This window comes from Diabrotica undecimpunctata, chromosome 4, assembly GCF_040954645.1.
Source record: "Diabrotica undecimpunctata isolate CICGRU chromosome 4, icDiaUnde3, whole genome shotgun sequence".
Taxonomy (NCBI): domain Eukaryota; kingdom Metazoa; phylum Arthropoda; class Insecta; order Coleoptera; family Chrysomelidae; genus Diabrotica; species Diabrotica undecimpunctata.
Window position 1 is genome coordinate 157,671,791 of NC_092806.1, and position 24,161 is coordinate 157,695,951.

Genomic DNA, 24,161 nt, shown 5'->3' on the forward strand with positions numbered 1-24,161 from the left:
TACTTTTGCACTACCTGTCTAGACGTCGTGAATGTATGATTTCTTGAATATCCTGCAGATATCCTTGATATTGGTGACTGGACAAATATAAACACTTCTCAAAAAGTAGAGCAATTTTGGACTTCAAACCAAGACAAAAAAAATATGTACGAGTCCTAACAGTATATAATGAGACAAACTAAAATACATGCAAAATTCAGATATTTGACAGTTTATTTTTTCTAATCATTTTTTTTATCTATTGCCATGTAATTTTTTTTTATAGCTCTTTTTCTATCCGAATTGTCGAATAAAGGCCTCTCCCATTTCTCGCCATTCATCCCTGTTGTGTGCTAGGCGTTTCCACATTGGTCCTGCGACTCTTTTGATATCGTCGCTCCAACGCATTTGAGGTCTTCCTCTTGGTCTCTTCGCATCGTACGGTCGCCAGTTTCCGACTTCTTTGTTCCATCTACCATCTTCGAGACGTTCGTTGTGTCCAGCCTATTTCCATTTTAATTTAGCTGCTTGTTTCGCGGCGTCCTTTATTTTTGTTTTGTTCCGGATTGCTTCGTTCGTTTGCCGATCTATTAGTGAGATACCAAGCATCTGTCGTTCCATAGCTCGCTGAGTTTTTCGAATCTTGTCCATGTTCTGTTTTGTGAATGTCCAAGTTTGAGCTCCGTAAGTGAGAACGGGAAGGATACAAGAATCGAACACTTTGGTTCGAAGGTTTTGGGGTATCTTTTTGTCTTTCAGTATGTAATTAGTTAATTACTAATAATATACGAGGCGTGTTTTTTAAGTAAGTACCGTTTTGGAATTAAAAAAAGACGTGCAAAGATATGGCAATAATTTTATTTTTACATGAAAGCCTGTACCTTAATCTACTTTTCTACATAATTTCCGTGAATATTGAGGCACTTGTCATAACGTGGCACCAGTTTTTGAATACCCTCCTGATAAAATTCTGCCGCCTGACTTGTTAACCACTGCATCACAAATGTTTTGACTTCGTTATCGTCTTGAAGACGCTGACCGCCCAGGTGTTTCTTCAAGTGCTGGAACAAATGGTAGTCGCTGGGTGCCAGATCAGGGCTGTATGGAGGATGATCTAGAGTTTCCCATTTAAATGATTTGATGAGATCTTTGGTCTGATTAGCCACATGTGGACGGGCATTGTCATGCAGCAAAACAATACCCTTACTCAACTTGCCACGTCTTTTGTTCTGTCAATGCGCTGCCTAAACGTTGGGTTTTGTGCAAATCCGTCAACATTTTTGGAACCCAACGTGAACACAATTTCCGGTAATTCAAGTTCTCGGTAACAATGCGATACAAAACACTACGAGAATACTGAGGAAAGCAGTCGGACAATGATGAAATTGTAAAGCGTCTGTTTTCTCTCACCTTTTCGTCCACTTTCTGAACCAAATTTTCATTAACGACCGAAGGACGCCCACTCCGTTCTTCATCATGCACATTTGTGCGGCCATCTTTAAATGCTCTCACCCATTTCCTTACCATTCCATCACTCATAATGTTTTGTCTGTAAACTTCAACGATCTCACGATGAATATCGATCTGTTTTACGCCTTTAGCACTAAGAAATCGTATAACAGCCCGTACTTCACAATCAGCGTGACTCACGATTGTTGGAGGCATCTTAAACACTGGAGTAAACAAGTATACAATGAAGAATCAGACTGTTATACGTCAGTGCGTAGACAAGAGCAAGAGATGTAGGTAACCAGCGCTCATGCGCGGAACGCCGACCGTAGCGTTGTGGCGGCGGAATCGCAAAACGGTACTTACTTAAAAAACACGCCTCGTAGGTTCAACTAGCAACACAAAACAAAGTATACTTACTCGAACAGAACTAATTAATAATAAACAATGTTTGTTTTGTTGGCAATTAAATATTGGGGCATAAAACTAATATTTGGTTTTAAAACGAAGTAGCATCGCCCTTAGACTTTATGGCCTTTCGAATTGGGTTGGGGATTTACTCGACTAAGGATCTGCATTGTTCAGACGTAAATTCTTTGCAAATCTGCTTTACTTGGGCCTTAATTTCGTGTAATATCCGTTGTGTATTACTCGTTAGTGTCCGTTTCATGTTAAGCTATAGTGTTTTAGTGAAATTTAGGTCAGAACTGTAAGAAGGCCAAGAAAGGACATTTATATTGTGGTTTCCAAACCAGTTGTTTGAGTTCCCGTATGACAGGCCCTTGGTCCTTCTAAAAAAATATAATTCCCACTAGTATTTAATTTCACAATACCTGGTAGTAGTCTATTTTGAGGTATTTGTTGATATTTCGCAGTATTTATGGTACCTTCAATAAATTAAAAACCCTAGCCCTGAAACTGTCATAAAACCCCAAATCATCACTCATTTAGCAAATTGTAGGGTCTGTTTCAAATAATCTTTGTGAAAAGCTGATAATTAGACTTAGGCAAATATGCAAATAAAAAAGTATGAAATATGCACATAAATATGCAGTATTTTATGTAAAAATATGCAGTATTGTATGCAAAATATGCATATTTATCTAGAAAATATGCATGTAATAAAAAATATTTACAATATTTTTTTATTTACAAAAATACTTACAATATTATAAATACATAACATATACAATTATTTTAACATATAAATATTATTTTTAATTATGGTAACAATAGATTATCAAATGATATTCAAAATTTTCTAATAAAAACTTATGGCTTCTATCTGAATACATATATTTGTAAATAGAAAAACTTCTTTCGACATCAACTGATGTAACTGGGGCATTTTTCAAATTTACTATAATAGATGGTTCTAAATTAAATGGTTCGGAAAATGTCCCAGTTAGTACTTGAACCACTTCAGAAAGAACCTGGTAACCACTATTTTTTTCCATGGTTACTTTAAGATTTTGAAAAATTGCCTTTCCAATAGTACCTTTAACGTTTTAACACAATGACTCAAATTCTTTAATTAAAACTGTACTCTCTAACAATGATAATTTGGAGGATTCTAATTGAGTTATAGTTTTCTGGACAAAACTATAATTTGATTTTATGAATGACAGTTGCTGTTGGAGGATGTTATTTTGGAAGGCTTGCTTAGCTTCCAATAAAGATTGGCAACTATCATCCGTTAAAAGGTTAATTTTTTTTTTTTTTAAATCAACAAAATGATAGCATTGAAATTAGCTGCTTCCAACCGTGTTCCCCAATGTGTTCAAATGGGTTGCGGTGGCAGTGGAACAGCAGGAAGCATATCTCTGTAACATTGTATTTTTACAGGTGATTTTAGGAATACCTTTTTGGCGCTCGCTATTAAACTGTTAACTAGTGGAAATCTTTTTCTTCCTTCCTCCGCAACTCTGTTTATTCCATGCGCTAAACAAGTGACATGTATTAAGTTTGGATAAAATCCGATAATCAGATAAATCAGATAAAATAAGCAATAATTTATTATTATGAATATACAAGACGGTGATTAGACCGGTGCTCATGTATGGGTGTGAGACGTGGACCCTGACCAAAGAAACTGAAAGAAAACTTAGATGTTTTGAGAGGAAAATCCTCAGAAGGATCTTTGGGCCTTATCACGACATTAATAGCAACCAATACCAAATGAGAACAAATCCTGAGGTCAAGCAGATGTATAGAGCGAGCGATATAGTCCAAGAGATTAAATCCCAGCGTCTTAGATGGGCTGGCCATGTCCATAGACTCCCTAATAACTGCCTTGCTAAATTAATATGGGAGGAAGCCCCCACAGGAAGAAGACCCTTAGGACGTCCACGAATGCGATGGAGAGACAATATATGGTCAGATCTAAGAACAATGGGGCTGCCCACTGACCAAACTATTATGGACGACAGTTCAAGATGGAAGCAAGTTGTGCAGTCAGCCAAAACCCACCCCGAGTTGTAGTGCTACGAGAAGAAGAAGCAGAATAATTTATCTTTAGGCACAGCAGCAGGAAGAAAAAAGTTTGCTAATGGTTCTTGTAGAAACCGTAATATTGTTAGAACGTTGGTTTTTTCCACATCGCTAAGTACACCAATCAATAAGTGCACAATGTATCTTCCTGACGTGTCAGTGGCCTCGTCCACATATATGTAAAAGTAATTTTTACCTATTTCGGCTCTTATGTTGTGGATAACTGAGGAATATAACAAATTGACATTATTTCTCTTTAGAGTTCGTTCACTGGGAATGTTTTGTTTGCAATATTTTTTTAAAAAAGAACTAAAGTTTTCATTAGATCTTTTAAAAGCGGTATATTAGAAGATACTAATGGACGACACAAGTCTTCGTTAAAAGTTTCTCGTTCGGTTTGTTTTTTGGAATTTGACTGAAAGCACTTGGACACTGAAGGTTGATATTTTTCACCAGATGTGGTTTTCACCGGTCTTGGGCTTTTCTGTTTACATTTAAAGAAAAAATACTGTGAGCATAAATTAAAGCACTTAATTAATTAAGTCCAATATATGATATGTTTTTGTTTTTAACAAAATTAAAGCAAACTATGCTATTGTTAGAAAAAAATTGTAAGCGACCTTTCAGTAGACTATTGAATATTTTAAATTTTAAATAGGTATGCTATTTTTTATCGCAAGGAGTTTAAAAAATGCTTGAAAAAATAAAAAATACATCGATTTATTGCGAACTAGCCTTGTGTCGGTACTTTTGTTAAACGTACTCTCCAATTTTAAAATCTTTGTTTGTACTACCGTGTAAATTTTTAAAATAAAATAAAAAATAATACGTATGTACTTACGGTTTCGCCACAACATCGCCTCCAATTTTACAACAAAAGTGAATCCAAGTGAAACTAACCGTCAAAATAATTTTTTTTATCTAGAGACATAAACTGGCAAACACAAACCCTTAATTCCAGGACAAAACGTGACAAAACTATAAGCCGCTGTCTTTTATTAGTTACTATATCAAGAATTTGAATACCAAGTGATTATAAAACAAAATTAAATATTTGCATTTTCATGCTATCTGTAAGTTTGAATATAAAAATATATAGTTAACACCAAATTTTTAAATTATATGCACTTTATGCTCACTTTTATAAAAACATGCAAAATTTGACATTTTTGCATTTTTTATGCATTATATGCAAAATATGCAATTTGCATATTTGCCCAAGTCTACTGATAATTAATAGGAATAACTCGTTTGCGGTAATCATCAACACATCCGCAATTGCAATTCTTAGAAGGCACAGATTAAAGCAAAATTCTGAATTTGGTTTCGAAAATTAGTTTACGGATTTTAATATAAGATGTCGCTATTTGCGTCTATACGAAACCATGTTAGAGTTGCTTCCTAAGACAGAAAAGATTTATTTTCACGTTCAGAGCGACTGTGAAAGCCGTTCTGAAGATGCCTATAAGGCCGAAATACGTATAAGCGGATGCACAGGTGCCCTGTTCATCATCATCATCATTCAATCTTCGCTTATCCACTGCTGGACATAGATCTCCCTCATAATTTTCCATCTATTTCGATCTTGTGCCTCTTGCATCCAATTCCTATGACAACGTTTTAGATCGTCAGTCCAACGTGTTGGTGGACGACCTCTGCTTCGGTAGGCATCATCTCTTGGTCTCCATTCCAGTATCCGCTTTGTCCCTGTGCCGTGTCCTTGTCCCCAGGTGCCCTGTACGTGAAATCAAATCTTAACTGTCTTTTCCTTTTTATTCCGATATACTCTGTATGAGTACTAGAAACCAATTCGCTAAGAATTTTGCTTAGTTGAGGAGATTTGTTGTGGAATGCCATTTTTAGATTCCCCATGTCTCTAATAACTTCTTTATCAACGTCTGTTTTGCCTTGCAATTCTTAGAAGGCACAGATTAAAGCAAAATTCTGAATTTGGTTTCGAAAATTAGTTTACGAATTTTAACACCCGTCAAATTTTGTCGAAATATCTATTAGAAACTAGCTTTGGATGACCCGGGCTTTTAGCTTTTTTATCTAAGGTAAACTTCATGTTTCCTCATAATACGTAATTATATTCCACACTGTAGTTTTAAGAATATGAATTTCATCCGTCACTTCAAGGATTGTGTTATTGCGGCAATATTTTTTAATCACCAACTCACGAATTTTTTGAATTTGTAGAGATACCAGGCACTATTTTATAGAAATAATACAGCTATTCACTCAATTTGACAAGAAATTAATTGTAGAATATAGTTTGACTTTTGTTAGTGTCCGGTTGCATTGTTTTCGCAGCTGAATTGTCTTGTCTTGTGTGGTTTTTATAGCAATTACTTCATTTTATCCCATCAATTAGTTATCACTAATTTTTAGATATTTTGATGATCCTTATGACAAGAATAGGTTATGTGAGGTGTATAAAAAAATATTAATTACGTTTTGTGATTTTATATCATTTAAAATATTGCTTATTTAGCATTACTATCATAGCTATTAAAAAAAATAATAAATTTATAGTCAAACGTCTGAATTTGTTATATATTTAATGTGTCCCATTATATAGTTGTTAGTGCTGTAAACAGTGATTCAAAAATTATACATTTCAAAAATGAAGCAGAATTTGCTGTAGCAAAATCTTTTAAGGACATAGGCGCAAAATGTCGCTTGTCAAAATGTTCAATTGTTTTAAATGTATTCATTTTTTTCGAATCCTGAGAAAACTAATAAGTATTTTTGAAAAATTTAAACGCAGAATGAAATATTGCATTATTACCGAGGGAGGAAAGTTCCTTAGAATAACCAAAAAGCTTTTGAATGAAATATTTGAAATTAAAAGTCACAGTAAATTTTCTATTTTCTTTTCGCCCCTGTAACTTATTAGAATAAACATTATAAAAGTTTTCAGGGACTTTCGGCCCTCGGTAATAACGTAATCTTTCATTCTGCATTTAAATTTGTCAAATATACTTATTAAATTTCCCAGGATTCGAAAAAGCCTATTTTGAGCCTATGCCCTTAAATACTACTCTACAGTCTATATCAGGTACAAGCAACACCGATTAACGTGAACATCGTGTATCACACAGTAAGAAAGGTGCAAAGATAGGCTAAGTTGTGAATGAGAATGTTACTGAATAATACAGTTTGTGTGAACGGAATGAAACAGACAGACGTTTTTAACAGAATTTTGCAGGCAGACTGTTACAGGCTGTCCAAACCTCCATAAATAGAAATCACAACAATATAAACGTTTAGGAAGGACTACATGAAACCAAGTTGATTTTATTTTTATAAACCGAAGATTGCGGAACAATATTACATTCAGATTTTCTTTCTATCGATATATTGAATAAAAAAGTGGATTATTCTAAGTTACGAGAAAAACTTACTTCCCTAGACGAATACTTTTATCTTTAGTCATTGTAGGCTATTGCCCAATGTAGCTAAACAAATTCTGATCATTCCAATGCCACGACATTATATAGAACTGTCATATAATCCTTTTTATCAATTCGCGTTTCTAATTTATTCACTCAGATATCGACAAATTTTACATAATATATATATTTTTACTTACACGCAGCTCAGCTCCGATAGTTTTGTTTCTTTTTTTGCTAAAAGACATGCGAATCGACTTTTTCGCGGATTTTTCTTTACTTTTCGAATCCATTTACACGCGCGATGAGAGTAAAACGACTGTAAAAATTTACAATTGTCGTAGGTATCGTTTATTCAATAAGGTGATAAGATAAGATAATTAAATACCTACAAGGAGGTCACATGAAGTCCTCGGTTGACATACGAGCATTAATCAGTGCCCGGTTGTGTTCTGTTGTGGTTTTTGTTACAAATGCAATTACTGTGTGAATTATAACTAAATTTATTTAGATTGCAATGGTAAAATAGTAAGTATATCAGGTACAGTATTGTGTAGATTAATATATACATAATTATTAGCTATGTATATGAAGAAACAATAGAAATAATACAATTTAAATTGCTTTAAAAATAAATGTGCATAAGCCATTGGCTTTTATAATTGCTCGAATGTTTTTTGACATAAAATCAACAAGTCTTTTTACAGCATTCTTATATTTGCTGGTGTCGAAACCATATTTAGATCACAGTCTCATTCCGCTTTATTTCTGTTGTGCAACCTATTTTAAGAAGTCTAGATTTTTAAATTATGATCTACTTTTATCCTTGAAGTTGAGTTCATCGTACCTTCTATCGTTACAATGGATCCTCAGAAAAGCAGCCCCAAAAAACCAGTAACTTTTTCATTGACACTGTACCAAAAAATTGCTGTCATCTGAGAAAAATACTTTTCTTCAATGTTCTCCAAATCTTCAATGTTCCAGCTCAGATACTATTTTGCCCAATCATATTATTTCTTTATCATGGCAGCATTTTTCTTTAAATTGCTTATTTTGAATTTTTTACAATATCGCAAAGAACAATAGGTGACGATTTTTTGACGTAACTATTAAAAAGGAATGAGGAACCCACTGTTTTTCATGACTCGCGAGATCAAATATACAAACCTCCTGATTTCCTTCACAATGATCTTTTGGGGGTTTTTGATATGTCCTTGAAAATGTTTATGAACAAAACAGTACCAACCTGGATATTTGACGACTTTAATATAGACATGTTTCAAGAAGAGAGTTTACCACAAAAATTAATAAGTCAAACAATTACTTCCAATGGTTTTACAATATTGAATAAAACTGTTCCTAAGATAATTAAGTGTCACTCAGCTATTTGTATTGATTATAGTGACCAAAACCTTAAATTATGATGCTAACCTTTATATAGTGGGTGATGGTTGAGATGATCACCACATCCAGTTATTAAAATTGGTAAACTCATCATGTAGTATACCAAAAAATATTATACAGTAACAGATATAAACAGAGAGCAGGTTAGAAGTCAAATAAACATTGTGGGAAATCAAATTTGGAGTAAACCTAATTCCTTGTGTGACGAAATTATAAGAATTTACTTAAATAACCTTGGTATAAAAATATTAAAAAAACGTTTGTGACAAAACAGTGAAGCTTGGTTTAATATTACATTAAACAACCTTGTTTCAAAACGAGATTTTCACTATAGAAGGCATAAACAATTTCCAAATAGTAAGTTCCTGCAGAATACCTATAAATCTGCACAAAAAGAGTTAATTGATGCAGTGGCTAAAGCAAAAAAAAATTTTTTTTCAAATAAATTATCAGAGAAACAAAACAACAGCAAAAAATATTATTAACATTAAATCATATTATCCACAACTCACAACATACAAAAAAGACAGTAACAATTTATGAGTTACAATATCATAATTTTACATTCAATAGAGCTGGGGACATATGTAATCAATTACATCAATACTTTGTGCATCTAGCAAATAACATACCGCCTCCATTGAAACCTCTAGTAAATATAGAACCAGGAAAATACATATTCGAATGGCAATAAGTCTCAGAAAACCATATTACAGAGATCATATCAAAAAAAGGAAAATCTGCAGACTGTGATGGCTTTTGTGTGGATATTATTATAGAGTTTGCAGATGAGCTGCTACCAATTATAAATAAAATAGTTAACCTCTCTCTTATCACTGGATTAATCACAAACTCTATGAAAATGGCTATAATGGTACCATTGTATAAAAGAGGGGACTGAAAGCAACCTATAAGTTATTCTCCAATATATCTTTTAACATCCATGTCAAAGATCTGGTAATCATATGTAAATAAACAAATTGTACAACTCTTTGATTCATCCAGCTACTCGTTTAACAGGCAATGTGGTTTTAGACAGGGTTGAAGCACAGTCTCAGCTGCTACTGATTTAATTATAGACATATACAATAAATTAGACAAAGGGTTACATTTGAACAATATCAGATAACTGGAATGGCTTTTAGTTTGGTTGAGGGACTATTTGAGTGACAGAATACAAAAGGTCCTATGTAACAATGTGCTAAGCGCAGCAGAAGATATTGCATGTGGAGTTTCTTAAGGGTCTATATTGAGACCAACACTTTTCTTAGTTTATATAAATTCAATATCCAATTTACTGCTGCAATCCATGTTGTATCTGTATGCTGATGACACTGATCTTCTATACGCCAATAAAGATCCCAGAAAATTAGAAACTGATGTAGAAAAGGACTTAATAGAAAAAAATGAGTGGCTTAAGTATCACAAACTCTCACTTAATATGAATAAGTACAGTTATATGATAATTTCAAATATAGATGCACATAGGGAGATGCAGTTGAACTTTGGAAAATTCAAATTTAAGGGGTTACATAGGTCTTATATTTTCAAAAAATCTATTTTTTTATTCCATATAAAAGTAAGTATATGACTTCAAAAATATTCACACCAAATTTGAAGTAAATTCGAGCAATATTACTAGAGTTATACGGATTTGAAAAACTTTGTTTTTCCTTACAGTAGGCACAATTTCTCGAGAATGAATAGATCAATTTTGCTGAAATTTTGCACAGTTCATCTTTATAGTATTGTTTCATGATTGAACGAAGAGATTGAAAAAAAAATGAAGTTTAAGTTTTTAAATAGGTTTGAATGAATTTCTGTCTCATATTTTTTAGCATTTTGCTGATTATCATCAGTTTTAAAACTTTTTTTTTATAAAACAAGAATGAATTGACAGATTGAAAATCACTTTGTTCAATCACAAAACAATATTATAAAGTTGAAGTGTGCAAATTTGGTATGAATACTCTTCATGTACTATACTTTCATATGAAATAAAAAAAATAAATCAGTTTTTGAAAACACAATTTAACCTCTAAATAAAAAGGTGATAATCAAGTAACATCTCAAGAAAGGCCTAGTCTGGCTGAAATTTCTTAAAAAAATGTACATTTTGCGAGAATGTGAGAACTCTTTTTGACCCCAATTTGTAGAAGAAAACATTTGTCAAACTTGCAAAAAAATTCTAATACATTTTGGATAAAAAAAATGATCCAAAAATTTGTTGAACGTCATATAAAATAGTATTGATCTTGATAGACGGTATTTTGGATAACAACATATGTATATACAGAATGTCAAAATTATACTATTTTTGTTAATACCTTTAAACAATGTACAAAATAATTATATGGCCATGAAATCTCCAAAATGTTAAACAAAGATGTTTACTACATACATTTCCAAATGAAAATGAAGAAAAAGGTTTCACAAATCAATTATGCTAGTTTAAACATTTAGTATTTCAAAAATTAAACAAAAACCACTGAATTTTGAGTTTAACACAGATTGCAGATATAACAATATTTTATCAATCTGTGAATAAACAAATTTCCTTAAGAAACTAGCATTTGTTTTCAAAAATACAAATACAAATTTTTAAAGCCTTTTATATGATATAATTACTTTGAACTAATGGTTCTAATAAACAAATTGTAAGGGTATAACTATTAGGAGGAAATAATTTTTTGGAACAAATTAATATTAGCAATTTCATTCTAAATATTATATACTTCTCATTAGAGTACAATCCTTATCTTTGACCACTTCCTATTTTATATAAAAGATATAACATATAATTCATCCTTCAATTCAAAGCATATAAAGAATTTCCAATAGACTAACCCATCAATTATAAAAAATATAATTATAGTACTCACGAATGTGACGGACTTGGCTTTTTCTTGTCGAGACATAATTTGTTATATTTGAACACAGCATATGAGGGCATCACAGACACTAAAATAATAAAAGAAATTGGCACTAAAAATTGATAAAACATATTCAACTGAACTGTTACCTTTAATAGTTACTATTTATTCGTTTCACGTTTTCCATTTTAATTGATGTGTAACTAAAAAAATAACTTGTTGATCCACCGTTAGAAAATTATTTTTTCTGCGATAATAATTTATGAAAAGTTTAAGTAATTCACTTTTAACTTAAATAAAATTAAATGTACTAATTTATATCACGTTTTGTGCAACTGTTTACGTTTAAATATTTAAATGACTTTTTATATTTACTTGTATTTTAATTTATTATGTACGTTTTTTACAATTCGTTCCCAAACTATCAACACGTCAATGTCAGTTACAATGTCAATTTACGTAATTTGTCATTATTGTAGAAGTAGGTTCGTATTGCCAGAAGGTGTAATTTATTTAATTTTAATTTGCGAATTATGAACCAATTATTTAAATTTTCGAATTTAATTGTATTACATACATAAATACAATTTTGAAGTATATCTTCGAGAAATCGGAACCCATATGGTAATTGTCATTGTCAAACTGGTGACAGATGACGTCTTAAATTAGGTCAAGTCAAAATATTTTTTTAAAATATACTTTTTTTAGATTTATAGCATAGTAAAACGATATACATCAAATTGCGACAGATTAACATGTGATATCTATCAACATTGTTAAATTAAATTCAATTATTTAACAATAATAACCTTCATAGGACAAAGGAAGGGTAAACTAGTCATGGCATGGTAGTTTATTTTTAGTCACATTTCAAATTGTACAGTTTAAATCTTTTATAATATATTAGCTGCAGCTGTAAAAAATGGCCAAGGAGGAAGAGTACGATAAACTACCTGACAAAGATGCTGCCAAAGAATTTTATGCCAAGTATGAACCGAAAGAGATTTTGGGAAGGTAAGAGCTTGACAATATAACAGAAATATTCAAGAATCAACATTTTCTAAAGTAGTTAGGTCTTTGTTATGGACCGTAATATAGGTTTAATGTGTGACAATAAATGTGCTGTTGTTTCATTTTATTTTAAATATATGGGGTTATACTTTCATACCTTTCTCCTCTGATCTGTATGTGGCAGTCACTCGTATTTTGCTTTAAAATCTTAAAGTTTGCACATTCCTTTTGAAATTTGCTCTTTGATTAGGATATCATTGTTCTTAATTTGTCAAAGTCCATGTTTGGGTACCATAGATTAGAATTTATTTGTTATGATAATTTTGGTTTGTTTGTTATTTTAACTTGCTTGTTTTTGTGAATGCTTTTTGTACTATTCTTGGACAGTGGAGATATTGATATTATTTCAGCTTCATGATTAGGGGAAATTTCTTAAAAAGGTTTTTTACTTTTGTTCATTTTTGATGATTTTAATCTGATTCTAGAAAAAGCATTAAGGATGAGAACAAAGGAAAGTCCCTGTATGCTGTTTAGTTATATTGAATATTTAAACTATGTCTTTTTGATATTTATTAATCAATAAATCTTTCTTTTCTGCAGTCTTTTTTTTTTTCAAGACCTTAGTTTCTTGTATTTACTTTTTATACTGAGTTTCTGTTCTGTTTTATTTGTGCAAAAAATTATTCTTTAAATACTTAGTAGACATAATAGATATTTGGTATTTTTAAATACCCTTATATGTATTTTCAATTAAAGTTTTTCTAATTGTAAAGGGACAGAACCTGTTCTTCTTGATTTTTTGGTCAGGATTGTTATACTAGCACCTGAAAAAAACCAAAGGAGGAACAGATCAGAATGGCAGACTTATAGAACAAGGCAATACCTACAAAAGTTTGTTGAGTTAATCATTATAATCATAAATAAAAGGAATAGTGTAATTTAAAGCTTTTGACAAATCAACTTAAGGTATTTGTTATATTTTGAACAATTGAGTAACTCATATTTTTTTATTTTTAGGGGGATATCCTCCACAGTTAGAAGATGTATAGAGAAAGAGACAGGAAAGGAGTATGCTGCGAAAATTATTGATCTCAGCACTAGTGATGGCATAAATGACATGTCCACTTTAGAAGCAACTAACCAAGAAGTGACCATTTTAAGACATGTTGCTGGTCATCCATATATTAGTAGGTTTATAATAATTATCTATAACATAATCAGTGTGTGATAAATGCATATGAAACAAAAAAATCAGTTGTCATTTTGTCTTATTCCCTTACACACAATCTTTCAGCTATTTCAGTCTCAGATCAAAGCAATAGTATTTTCTTCTCTCATATTTTTTAGTCATTGGTCGATTGTTCTTGGAAATGAACATCTTTATATGACAACAGACCACATTGTATTATATTCACAGTAACTTTACTTAATTTCTTACTTCTTTATCAATTTGTCATAGATAGATATGAAACAAAAATATCTATCATCATTTTCCTTTATATTTTTTTCTATATGTCTCTTAATTACTTTTTTCACATACATTTCACATACTATTTTGAAAACATTGTAGATAATAACTATATTCTTTTTCAGTAGATATAAATGCTAAATCAGAACATTTCCTAGTATATCCAAAGTTACTTGACTTCATTTTTTAATTCTCTGTTCATAGATCTTCCTTAATCAGTTTTTTTCCTGATATTTCTCTCTTTAATAATTTATTTACAGTGCACGACAGGGGATATAGGCCTAGGACTTCTTCTAGCAGAGCAATGATATTTTATAAATATATAATATCTTTCTCCTATTGCGTTTTCCCGATATAGAATTTTCATCAATATTTTTTAATCATATGAACCATCATTGTACTCCTTTCTGTATTGCTTTTGTAGAAAAAGTATTTTAATTACTGTTGTGTTTAGCAGCATTTTTTTAAATACTTTAGTCCCTTCTCCTGGTTGTTTTAAGTGTTTCCTATGCCTAAGACTATATTAATAAAACAAAAGTTCCTTTATCATAGAATGCAATTTTTTATATGATATAAATTACTTGACAAAGTTTAAAAAACCACCCAAAATTTATAAAAATCTTTGATGATAAAATTATTAGAATTATCCTACTGAATTATTTATTTAAGAAATATTTATTATCAACAAAATCCATGATGTGATCATAGCAGATAGTTCCAATGATGTTTTTCATTGTATGATTTGAATCAGTTTACAAACATCAAAAAATGGTCCAAAATGCCTAAGAAATCTTTGTTAAATGTAAATATCCTTCTGCATTTATTTAAAAAATATTGTGTAATTAACAAGGCCCACCAAAGAAGATGAAGATCCCTCTGATTGGCCAGAAATGTGAGAGTGATTGATTTTAGGGGTGTGGAACCATATTGATTACTTGGATAGAATGTACTATTCAGTTTTATCAGACCATTTCCATGCCAAATTGAGACTTTCTTGCAAAAAAATATTTTCCATCATAAAACAATGGTCCTGCTGATAAAGTGGCTGTTACACAATTGAAATTATACTAATTTAGGTACAAATTTGATCTAGCAGTCACCATATTCTCCAGATTTAGCCCCCTGTGACTATGTTCTGTCTCCAAATTTAAAGTCAGGAAGAAGCAGTTTGCTGCATTAAACTTCACAATATTTTGATTATTTTGATCAAATTTACAGATTATATATATATATATATATATATATATATATATATATATATATATATATTATTTAATGTAAAATGTTTATTGCTAAATAATCTGATACAAGGAATCACATCCCTCTCTGGCATAGAGGTTAATAAACTTTGTAGCAATGTTGTTATTGACATAAAAATTGTTTTGAATTATTTTTCCATCATAAAAATAAACAAGAAGCTGGCAATGTTTTTATGTTTTTTACCTATGTTGGTAATTTTCTATGATGGTGAAGCATTTTTAGGATTGTAAACAATGCAACTGTTTTTATGTATGTATAAACAAGTTGATCTATTTTGGTACAGTGTTTGGTGAGATGTGAATGGCAAATGTTGGATTTGTTTTCTTAAAAAACCTGAATTATTTTAACATGAGGTGTTATATTTTACATGGTGAGTTGTTTAGCAGTATATTATCAGTTAATTTGTCAGAGGCTCTTTTAACACAATGAGAAATTCAAATTTTCATTAAATTGTAAAAGCATATTTAATGTTTCATTTAAAATGGAGAAAATTGCAGAATTGAGAAAATGTTGACCCAAATTAGTCTTTATTTATTTGTTAACAATTAAATGTTGTTGAGTGCTGATGTGTTGTAAAAAAATATTTTTTTGATGGAACTATACAATTGATTTCTAAATAAACATAAGATAAACTACTTTTTACTGTCTTTTTTACACTTGTTCTCTTTTCAGTTGAGCTACAAGATGTCTTTGAATCGTCAACTTTCATTTTTCTTGTGTTTGAACTGTGCAAAAATGGCGAACTGTTCGACTATTTGACATCAGTTGTTGCACTTTCTGAGAAAAAGACCAGGTATATAATGAAGCAGATATTTGAAGGTGTTGAGCACATACACTCAATGAAAATTGTACATAGAGATTTAAAACCAGAAAATATTTTGTTAGATGACAATTTAAATGTGAAAATTACAGATTTTGGATTTGCAAAAGTTCTAAAAGAAGGCGAAGTGTTACATGGTAAGTACAGAAATGTTTAAGCTGTTATAAAGAATAAATGAAATAAATTTTTTTTTCTACGATAATTCTACCACAATATTTTCCTTTCTTATATATATGCAATATATAGTTCTTTCTTCTTTCCTCTTTCTTGTTTGTTACACTTTCTTTTTATAAATTTTAATGTTATTTTATATACCAACATTTTCAGTAATAACTTTCTTATGATTCTCCCAACCTTTCCTCTTTGTAAAGATCTTGGTCTTTTTATGTACCGTTTATAAACTTTATTATTGTCATAACTAGATGTTATACAGTACTTTTTCCTTTTCAGATTTGTGCGGTACGCCAGGGTATTTAGCTCCAGAGACTTTGAGGTGTAATATGCTGGAGGATGCTCCAGGTTATTCTTTTGAAGTGGATATGTAGGTTCGAAAAAGATGAGAAAAAAAAGTATATTTTATTAACTTTATTTTTTTGGTTTTAGATGGGCGTGTGGTGTGATAATGTATACATTGTAAGTATGCCTTCATTCATTCAAGTTTAAAATTGAGTTGTTAGATCGCGATATATAAATCATTATTGAGTATTATTTTACATATCATTTTTATTTATTTAATGAATTAATTAATGTATTGGAATGAACAATTACTTAACCTTATTGAAAAATACTTAGTAATTAAGATGAGTAATTGAGTGCTAGATCACTGTATTAAATGATTAAATTTAGTAATGACTATTATATTGTTGTCTTATTTAATTAAGTTGATTAATTGGATACTAGGTAGCTGTTTTAACGAATCATTTTGAGTTTTTAAGCCTTCAATCGCTAAGTTGACTAATTGGGTACTAGATAATCGTCTTGAATAATTGAACAATTGATTATTAAATTGATATCTTTGCATGACAGCACTGTCTTAAGTGATTAAGTTGTGTAATTGAATACTACATCACTGTTTCAAGTCATTAAGTTGAGTAATTAAGTTAGGTAATTTAACACTAGTTTATTGTTTCAAGTAATTAAGTTGTGTCATTGGGAACTAGGCGATAATCTGATCAAATTAAGTTAAATAATTGAATAATAAATTGCTCTCCTAAATAATAAGTGGAATAATTGAGTAGTACATCATCGTTGTAGGTCATTAAGTTGAGTAATTGAGTATTATGTGGCTGTCTTAGTGAATTATATTAAGTATTTGAGTCTTAATCTCTGAATGAATTACTTAAGTTGACTAATTACACACTAGATAATTGTCTTGAGTAATTAAGTCCAGGAATTTATTATTAGATTGATGTTTTAGATAATATATCGCTGTTTCAGGTGATTGAAATTGTGTAGTCGAGTACTGTATCACTGTCTCAAGTACGTAAGTTGAGCAATTAAGCACTAATTAAATGTTTGAAGTAATTCAGTTGGGTAATTTAATACTAGTTCACTGTTTCAAGTAATTAAGATGTGTAGTTGTGAACCAGAAGATTTTCTGACCAAATGAAGTTGAATAATTGAGTATTAAATCGGTGTCCTAAATAATAAGTGGCATAATTGAGTAATAGCTCATGGTCGTAGGTCATTAAGTTGAGTAATTGAGTATTATGTGGCTGTTTTTTCGAATTATATTGAGTTTTGGGTCTTTAATCACTGAATTAAGTAATTAAGTTTACTAATTGCGCACCAGCTTATTGTCCTGGATAATTAAGTTGAGCAATTGAGTATTGTAATTGGTGTCTTAAATAAGATATTGCCGTCTCAAGTGATTAAATTCTGTAATCTAGTATTATATCACTTTCTCAAGTAATTAAGTTAATGTAACTAATTAGGTACTAGTTCACTGTTTTAAGTAATTAAGTTGAACAATTGAAGACTAAGGTAATTACCTGACCTACGAAATTGGGTAGTAGAGTATTAGGTAATTAATTTGAGCAATTGAGCCCTCTATCACTAGTTTGAAGAAAATAATTTGAGTAGTTGGAAGACTAGGTAATTATCTGACCTAATAAAGTTGGATAATTGAATATTGGATTTCTTTCTTAAATTTTAAGTGGTATAAATGAGTACTAGATCTATGTCATAGGTTATTCAGTTGTTTAATGACTGTAAAATCACAGTCTTAGGTGATTATGTTAAGCAATTCTAGAGTGTTGAGTAATTAAGTTACGTTTTGATGTATCAGAGATCTGTTTTAATTAATTAAGTTTAGTTTTTGAGTATTCAATCGCCGAATTAAGTTGATTAATTGCGTACTAGATAAGTGTTAAGTTGAATAATTGAGTTTTAGATCATTGACTTGAATATTTAAGTTGAGTTTTATGTTCACTAAGCAATATCAAGTCCACAAATTAAAAAAAAACTTAAATTATCTCGTTTTTTACAAGAAGTCGAAGAAGTGAAAGAATGTGGCAATATGGAAAGGAGTTTGCTTAAATGTGTGACCAGGCTCTGATATAGAATTTTACTGATATTTTTAAAGGTTTTATTCACTATGTTGATTAATTCACGGCACCGAAACCGAAAAATTAAAATGTTTATGCAATCTTGCATTTTAATTTTAATTAATATACAATTATGATAGAGCACTATAATCAGTAGAGCACTTGTTTTAATTTTATCTGCAGATAATTGAGTGTCATTCAAAACCAAATTTCGATTATGAAGCAATATTTTAGTTATATTTCGGATGCAGTGCGTTAATACAACAGTCACCATGTTCTATTTTATCTCTTAGGTTGGTTGGATGTCCTCCGTTTTGGCATAGGAAGCAAATGGTGATGCTTAGGAATATTATGGAAGGAAAGTACTCGTTTTCTTCTCCGGAATGGGCCGATATATCAGGTAAGTCAATCAAATAATAAAATTAAAATCTTTCTAGTTGTTTTTTTATTTTTACAATGTATATTGTAAAAAAAGTGCACTTGTTATAATTTACTGCCAATCCTGCATCTTTTAAAATAGATTAAACTCTTTTAAAATTTTCCTGTAACTCTAATTTAACAAGACTAACTCTACTTGAACCTGTGACTAAAAGATTATAGATAATTTTACTGGGGGCACATGAAATGCCAAAAGCTATAAGGTTATAACTAAACAGGCCCATATTTGTTGAAACATTGAAAAACCCTTTAAATATCTTCTTCTTTTGGTGCCTATTTGTTTCAAATATTGGCGATCATTCTGGCTATAATTATTTTATTAACTGATGCTTTAAATAGATTTGTTGTTGTTGTGGAGAACCATTTCCTCAGGTTTTTTAACCATGATATTCTTCTCCCAATTCCTCGCTTTGCTTCAATGAGTGTCCAGGATTCAACTCCGTAGTATAATATCGAGAAGATATAACATCGTAGGAGCCTTACTTTTATCTCCAAATTAAGGTTGCGGCTTTTAAAGAGTTTGGCCATGTTGTTGAATGCACTCCTAGCCTTCTCTATTCTACATTTTACTTTTTGTGAGTGATCCCATTGTTCGTTTACTATTGTTCCAAGATAAGTAAACTGTTTTACTCGGTCCATTTGATAAGCAGTTAGACGTCTCTAATTTTATTTTTGCTGATGACCATAAATTTAGTTTTTGATATGTTTACTTGTAGTCCAAATCTTTCATTTACTTTGTTTATTAGTTGCTGTAAACTGTTTAAACTGTCTGCAAAAATAACGGTGCCATCTTCATAGTGGATGTTGTTTAGGCGTTCTCCATTTAAAAGAATTCCATGTTCGCAATTTTCCAAGGCTTCACTAAATATTTCCTCTGAATATAGGTTTAATAATATAGGTGAAAGTATCCTTGTCTAACGCCTCGCAGAATCTGGATCGCTTCCGTTAGAAAGCGAAACCGTCGTTTTGGGTAGTAAAATTAAATTGATTGTGAGTAAGTTTAATTTGTTTCTTTTACCTATAGTTAAATTAATTTTATGTTACATTTTCGCTGATAAAATTCTGAGATGATTAAGTTGTAGACGTAATTTACTTCATGACAACGTAGGACTCACTACACTGGGGTTGCTGGCCCTTAGGCGATGTGTCTACGAGGACTTGTTGATAGCAACTGAAATTGTTGAGACATTTAAAAATATCGCACGCATTTTTGACTATCTGTGAACTTTCACTATAATTTCAGAGCCCACTTCTACTGACTCATATAATGAGAACAAGTTATCTCGAAACAACTGGCTGAGCGACAGTTAAATGATCGGGAAAATTCTCGAAGGTCATCGATGGAATGAGTTCATGGAATATTTTGTCTACAGAGAGAATTTTCGATTTCTCTAATGCACAGGGCCGCAATCAGGGGTATCTCACTCACAGCCATATGTTTCTTCGTGCTGGGTGGAGCAGATACAACAAACTTTTTAGCATGTTTTTCTTGACATGTGAGGTAGACGTATTGCCTTACGAGCTATTGAGGTATAGGGACGAGTTTCTGTGAATTTCATAATGGAAAGAAAATCTTCTATGCTCTTGGATTCGAATATTGTAAATTAGTCTGAACTGTAAGACAAAATAGAAGAATAATGTACAGTTGGCGCTAAAGAGAAGGGTTATGTTTAATACATTTTTCTGTCGTGTCAAAAATATTGATAGTTGTGTTTAATTTTAGATGCGCCAAAAGACTTAATTAGAAAATTGTTAGTCGTAAATCCGAAAGATAGAATAGGTATTAAAGATGCCCTGAAGCATCCCTTCTTCCAGACAGTGGTAAGTACAGATCGCACACGTATTTAATGAATTCATGCACTCTGAATGATCTTTGATATATTTTATCATTTCTTCTTCAACAAGTATTGTATGTATTTTAATTTAGCCTGGTGTTTGCTATCTCTTGAACATCTGCTAATTTAAAAGTGGTGTTTCTTACCGCTACTTATATTTTTCAAAGTTTTACGGCTGAACGTATCCAAATTTTTATTTACTATAGTTTATTTTTATGAACGAGAGAGTAATTAGCATAATTTTAACTGGTACCTCCGACCACTCCATGGGCGTGCTCAAGATTAATTGAAAAATTACTTTGAATAACTGTAAAAAATAAATGAATTATTTCAGTGTTATAAAGTGTTACGTGTATGTAAACAAAAGTGACCTCTTTTATCACACACTATATTAGAACTGACTGGCCTACATTAAAAAGGGTTTTAAAAAATTCACATCTTTTTTAATTTTTAAAAATTACAAAAGAGAAAAAGAGTTTTTAAAACCGTCTAAGGTATGTTAAATAGATGAATAAAAATATTAATATAAAACTTACAGCTACTTGTTACAAATCCAAATCAGATTCAGAAGATGAACTTTCAGAACCAAGATTTATAATAACTGGCTCGATCATTTTATCAGTAATATTGTCCAGCTTCCACATTTTTTCCTCTTCTTTAATAGTGTGATTTACTGCCTTTTCCCAGTTTTCAGGTTTTACATTATTTACGGCCTCCAAAAACAACTGTTTAACATCATGAATTTTAAAAGTGGTATTTTTTCTCGAAACTTTACTCTTTATCTGTGCCCATACCAGTTCAATCGGGTTTAATTCACAATGATATGGTGGGGATCTAAGTACTGTCATTCCACGATTTTTGGCAATTTCATCAATTTCGTATTTTTTAAATTTTTCTTTATGAAGGGCACACAACGAATAAAGTTCCTTTCTTATAGATCCGGGATGGTACGTAATATTTTTTGAACTCAGCCAATTCTGCAAGTCTTTTTTTAACCACTTGGTTGTGGGCAGTCCTTCTATAAGTCTGGAGTGATAACTTGCATTATCCATTACTATTACACAGTTCTTAGGAAGAAGATCTATCATTTGTTCGAACCATTCTTGAAAGACATCAGCGTTCATGTCTTCATGGTAGTCACCGGTACGAGTTGATTCAAAAGTTAATAAACCACCTTCAACAAAACCGTCTGAACTGCCAATGTGTACTATTATCAGCCTGCGTCCCTTTCCTGATGGTGGGTTTAAAACCAGTAGATAAGTTATTTACAAAAGCGTGCCTTTGACTTGTAACAGTTTCATCCTGCCAAAATTTATTTGGTGTATGACCCTCGTTGATCCATGTTTCATCAAGATAAAATATTTTTCTTTTTTGGTTTCTCATTTCCTTTATGGTTCTTAGAAAATGTCTTCTCCATATGACAATATCGCTTCTTTCTAATAAAATAGACTTTCTGGGATTCTTTTTCCAGCGGAAGCCTATTTCTTTTAAAAGTTTCCATAACGTACTTCGACTCATTTCTGGGTAATCCTTATCATCTCGAACTGAGACAAGAACTTTATCCAATGTTGGAAATTCTTGTCTGGTTTTGGTTTCCCTGGAGCATTACGTGGCATTTGAAAACTACCACATTTCTCTTCTTTAATAACTCTGTAAATCGTAGATTTCCCAACACCAAGTGTACTGCTAACTAACTCAACGGTCTCATCAACACTTCCACATAAACGTTTGTCTGTTTGCACAATTAAATATTAATGTTTTTTCATTAACTGTTAGAGGACCAATTTTTCGGCGTTTACACGGCACTTCCAAATTTTCCATAACACTAGTATACACAATAAACTGCACCTTGCAACTGAAGTACCTACTTTTAGTGAACTGTTAAGAATTTTGAATACGCCACTTGGACCTTCCTATATACAAAATGGAAAAACCCACTATCACATTTTCTGTGGAATAAGTTTAGAAGGTAATTATCTAGTCAATTACTGTCGTAGATTCCTGGAATTAAAGAATTAAATGTTTGATTGTTGAAACCCTTACTTCGTGGAATGCACTCATTTCAGATAAAATAAAACGTTTTATTTTATCTAAAGAATTAAACTTTATTTTGCAAATAGGCAAAGAATTAAACTTTATTTTGCAAATAGATAAAATAAAACGTTTTATTTTATCTAAAGAATTAAACTTTATTTTGCAAATAGGTAGGTACTTATTAAACTTTTATTGGTTATATATAACCAATAAAATAAACATCTTACATTTCTTGCAAATTCATTAGTACCTGTTAACCTCCATCACTCCTACACTGGCAACCTTATTTAGGGATTAGTAAGCCTCACAACTATTGTATTCTATTCTGCTCCAACCTTTATACCTGGTGGTCATACTCAATTTAAAATTGTTTTCCTATATACTTCTGTAAACTTGTTGACAAATATCTGTTTTTCATTGAGTCACCCGTATCAACAGTTTAGGGATTTGCATACATAATTTATTGTTTTATTACTCTCTCATACATAAAAATACACTATACACAGTTAATTCATTTTAGTTTAAACATGTTTAAAATAGAGACTGTGCAAAAATATTAATTAACATTAAATTTTTAATAATGAATAATGAAACACTGGTTATAAACAAGAGATGTAAATATTAAATTCTGTCACGTAATAATAAGTTCAGTCTCCTGTATAATTAAATAATTTTTCTTAACTTGAAAGTAACATTACTCGAATTGACTTACAATATTAGGAGAATGTACTCACAATAATTTACATAATCTGTTAATCAGATTAACTGGATGTGGGCTTCAGCGCAGTTAAATTCCTTTCGATGATGGTCTGGAATCAAAAGAATTTGTTGAGGTAGCGAGGAGTACGGATCTTAATTAAGACAGTAGCGCACCTAGAATTTGCCCCTGGGGGGGGGGGGGGTTTTGGTTGGTCACCGAAATTTTTTTATGATGTTACCTCCACTTTGAGTCCTTAAAATGTGTGAGTAGCAGTGTCGGAATAGGGTCCTGGGGGGGGGGGTTAACCCCCAAACCCCCCCTGGGTGCGCCACTGAGTTAAGAAGAAGTTTGATCGTTACATCAGTCAGATCTTGAATAAAAAGGGGGCCTCCGTCCAAACTGAGACACAAACGGGGGCTTCATACTAGGATGAGAGGAGCCTTCAAATTAGGATGATCG

General features: G+C 31.3%; 2 protein-coding genes across 5 annotated transcripts in view; one reads left to right on the forward strand and one right to left on the reverse strand.

The window, feature by feature from the left end:
- Positions 1-12,026, reverse strand: part of dia (diaphanous related formin 1) — a 109,851-nt gene extending 97,825 nt beyond the window's left edge. Inside the window, exons 1-2 of one of the 3 annotated variants that reach the window (XM_072530720.1) lie at positions 11,740-12,026; positions 11,600-11,678 (exon numbers count right to left, since the gene is read on the reverse strand). In XM_072530720.1, the coding sequence (XP_072386821.1) occupies positions 11,600-11,635 (36 nt within the window). In that variant the 5' untranslated portion in view covers positions 11,636-11,678; positions 11,740-12,026. Of the gene's footprint in view, positions 1-7,513; positions 7,673-11,599; positions 11,679-11,739 lie in introns of those variants that run through there. The other 2 variants (XM_072530719.1, XM_072530722.1) reach the window with 2 other exon arrangements.
- A 190-nt stretch (positions 12,027-12,216) lies between these two features.
- LOC140440300 (phosphorylase b kinase gamma catalytic chain, skeletal muscle/heart isoform-like) overlaps positions 12,217-24,161 on the forward strand; it is a 31,728-nt gene continuing 19,783 nt past the window's right edge. Inside the window, exons 1-7 of one of the 2 annotated variants that reach the window (XM_072530724.1) lie at positions 12,217-12,604; positions 13,619-13,788; positions 16,002-16,286; positions 16,600-16,690; positions 16,753-16,782; positions 18,989-19,095; positions 20,857-20,954. In XM_072530724.1, coding sequence (XP_072386825.1) covers positions 12,513-12,604; positions 13,619-13,788; positions 16,002-16,286; positions 16,600-16,690; positions 16,753-16,782; positions 18,989-19,095; positions 20,857-20,954 — 873 coding nt within the window. In that variant the 5' untranslated portion in view covers positions 12,217-12,512. The remainder of the gene's footprint in view (positions 12,605-13,618; positions 13,789-16,001; positions 16,287-16,599; positions 16,691-16,752; positions 16,783-18,988; positions 19,096-20,856; positions 20,955-24,161) is intronic. The other variant, XM_072530725.1, reaches the window with a different exon arrangement.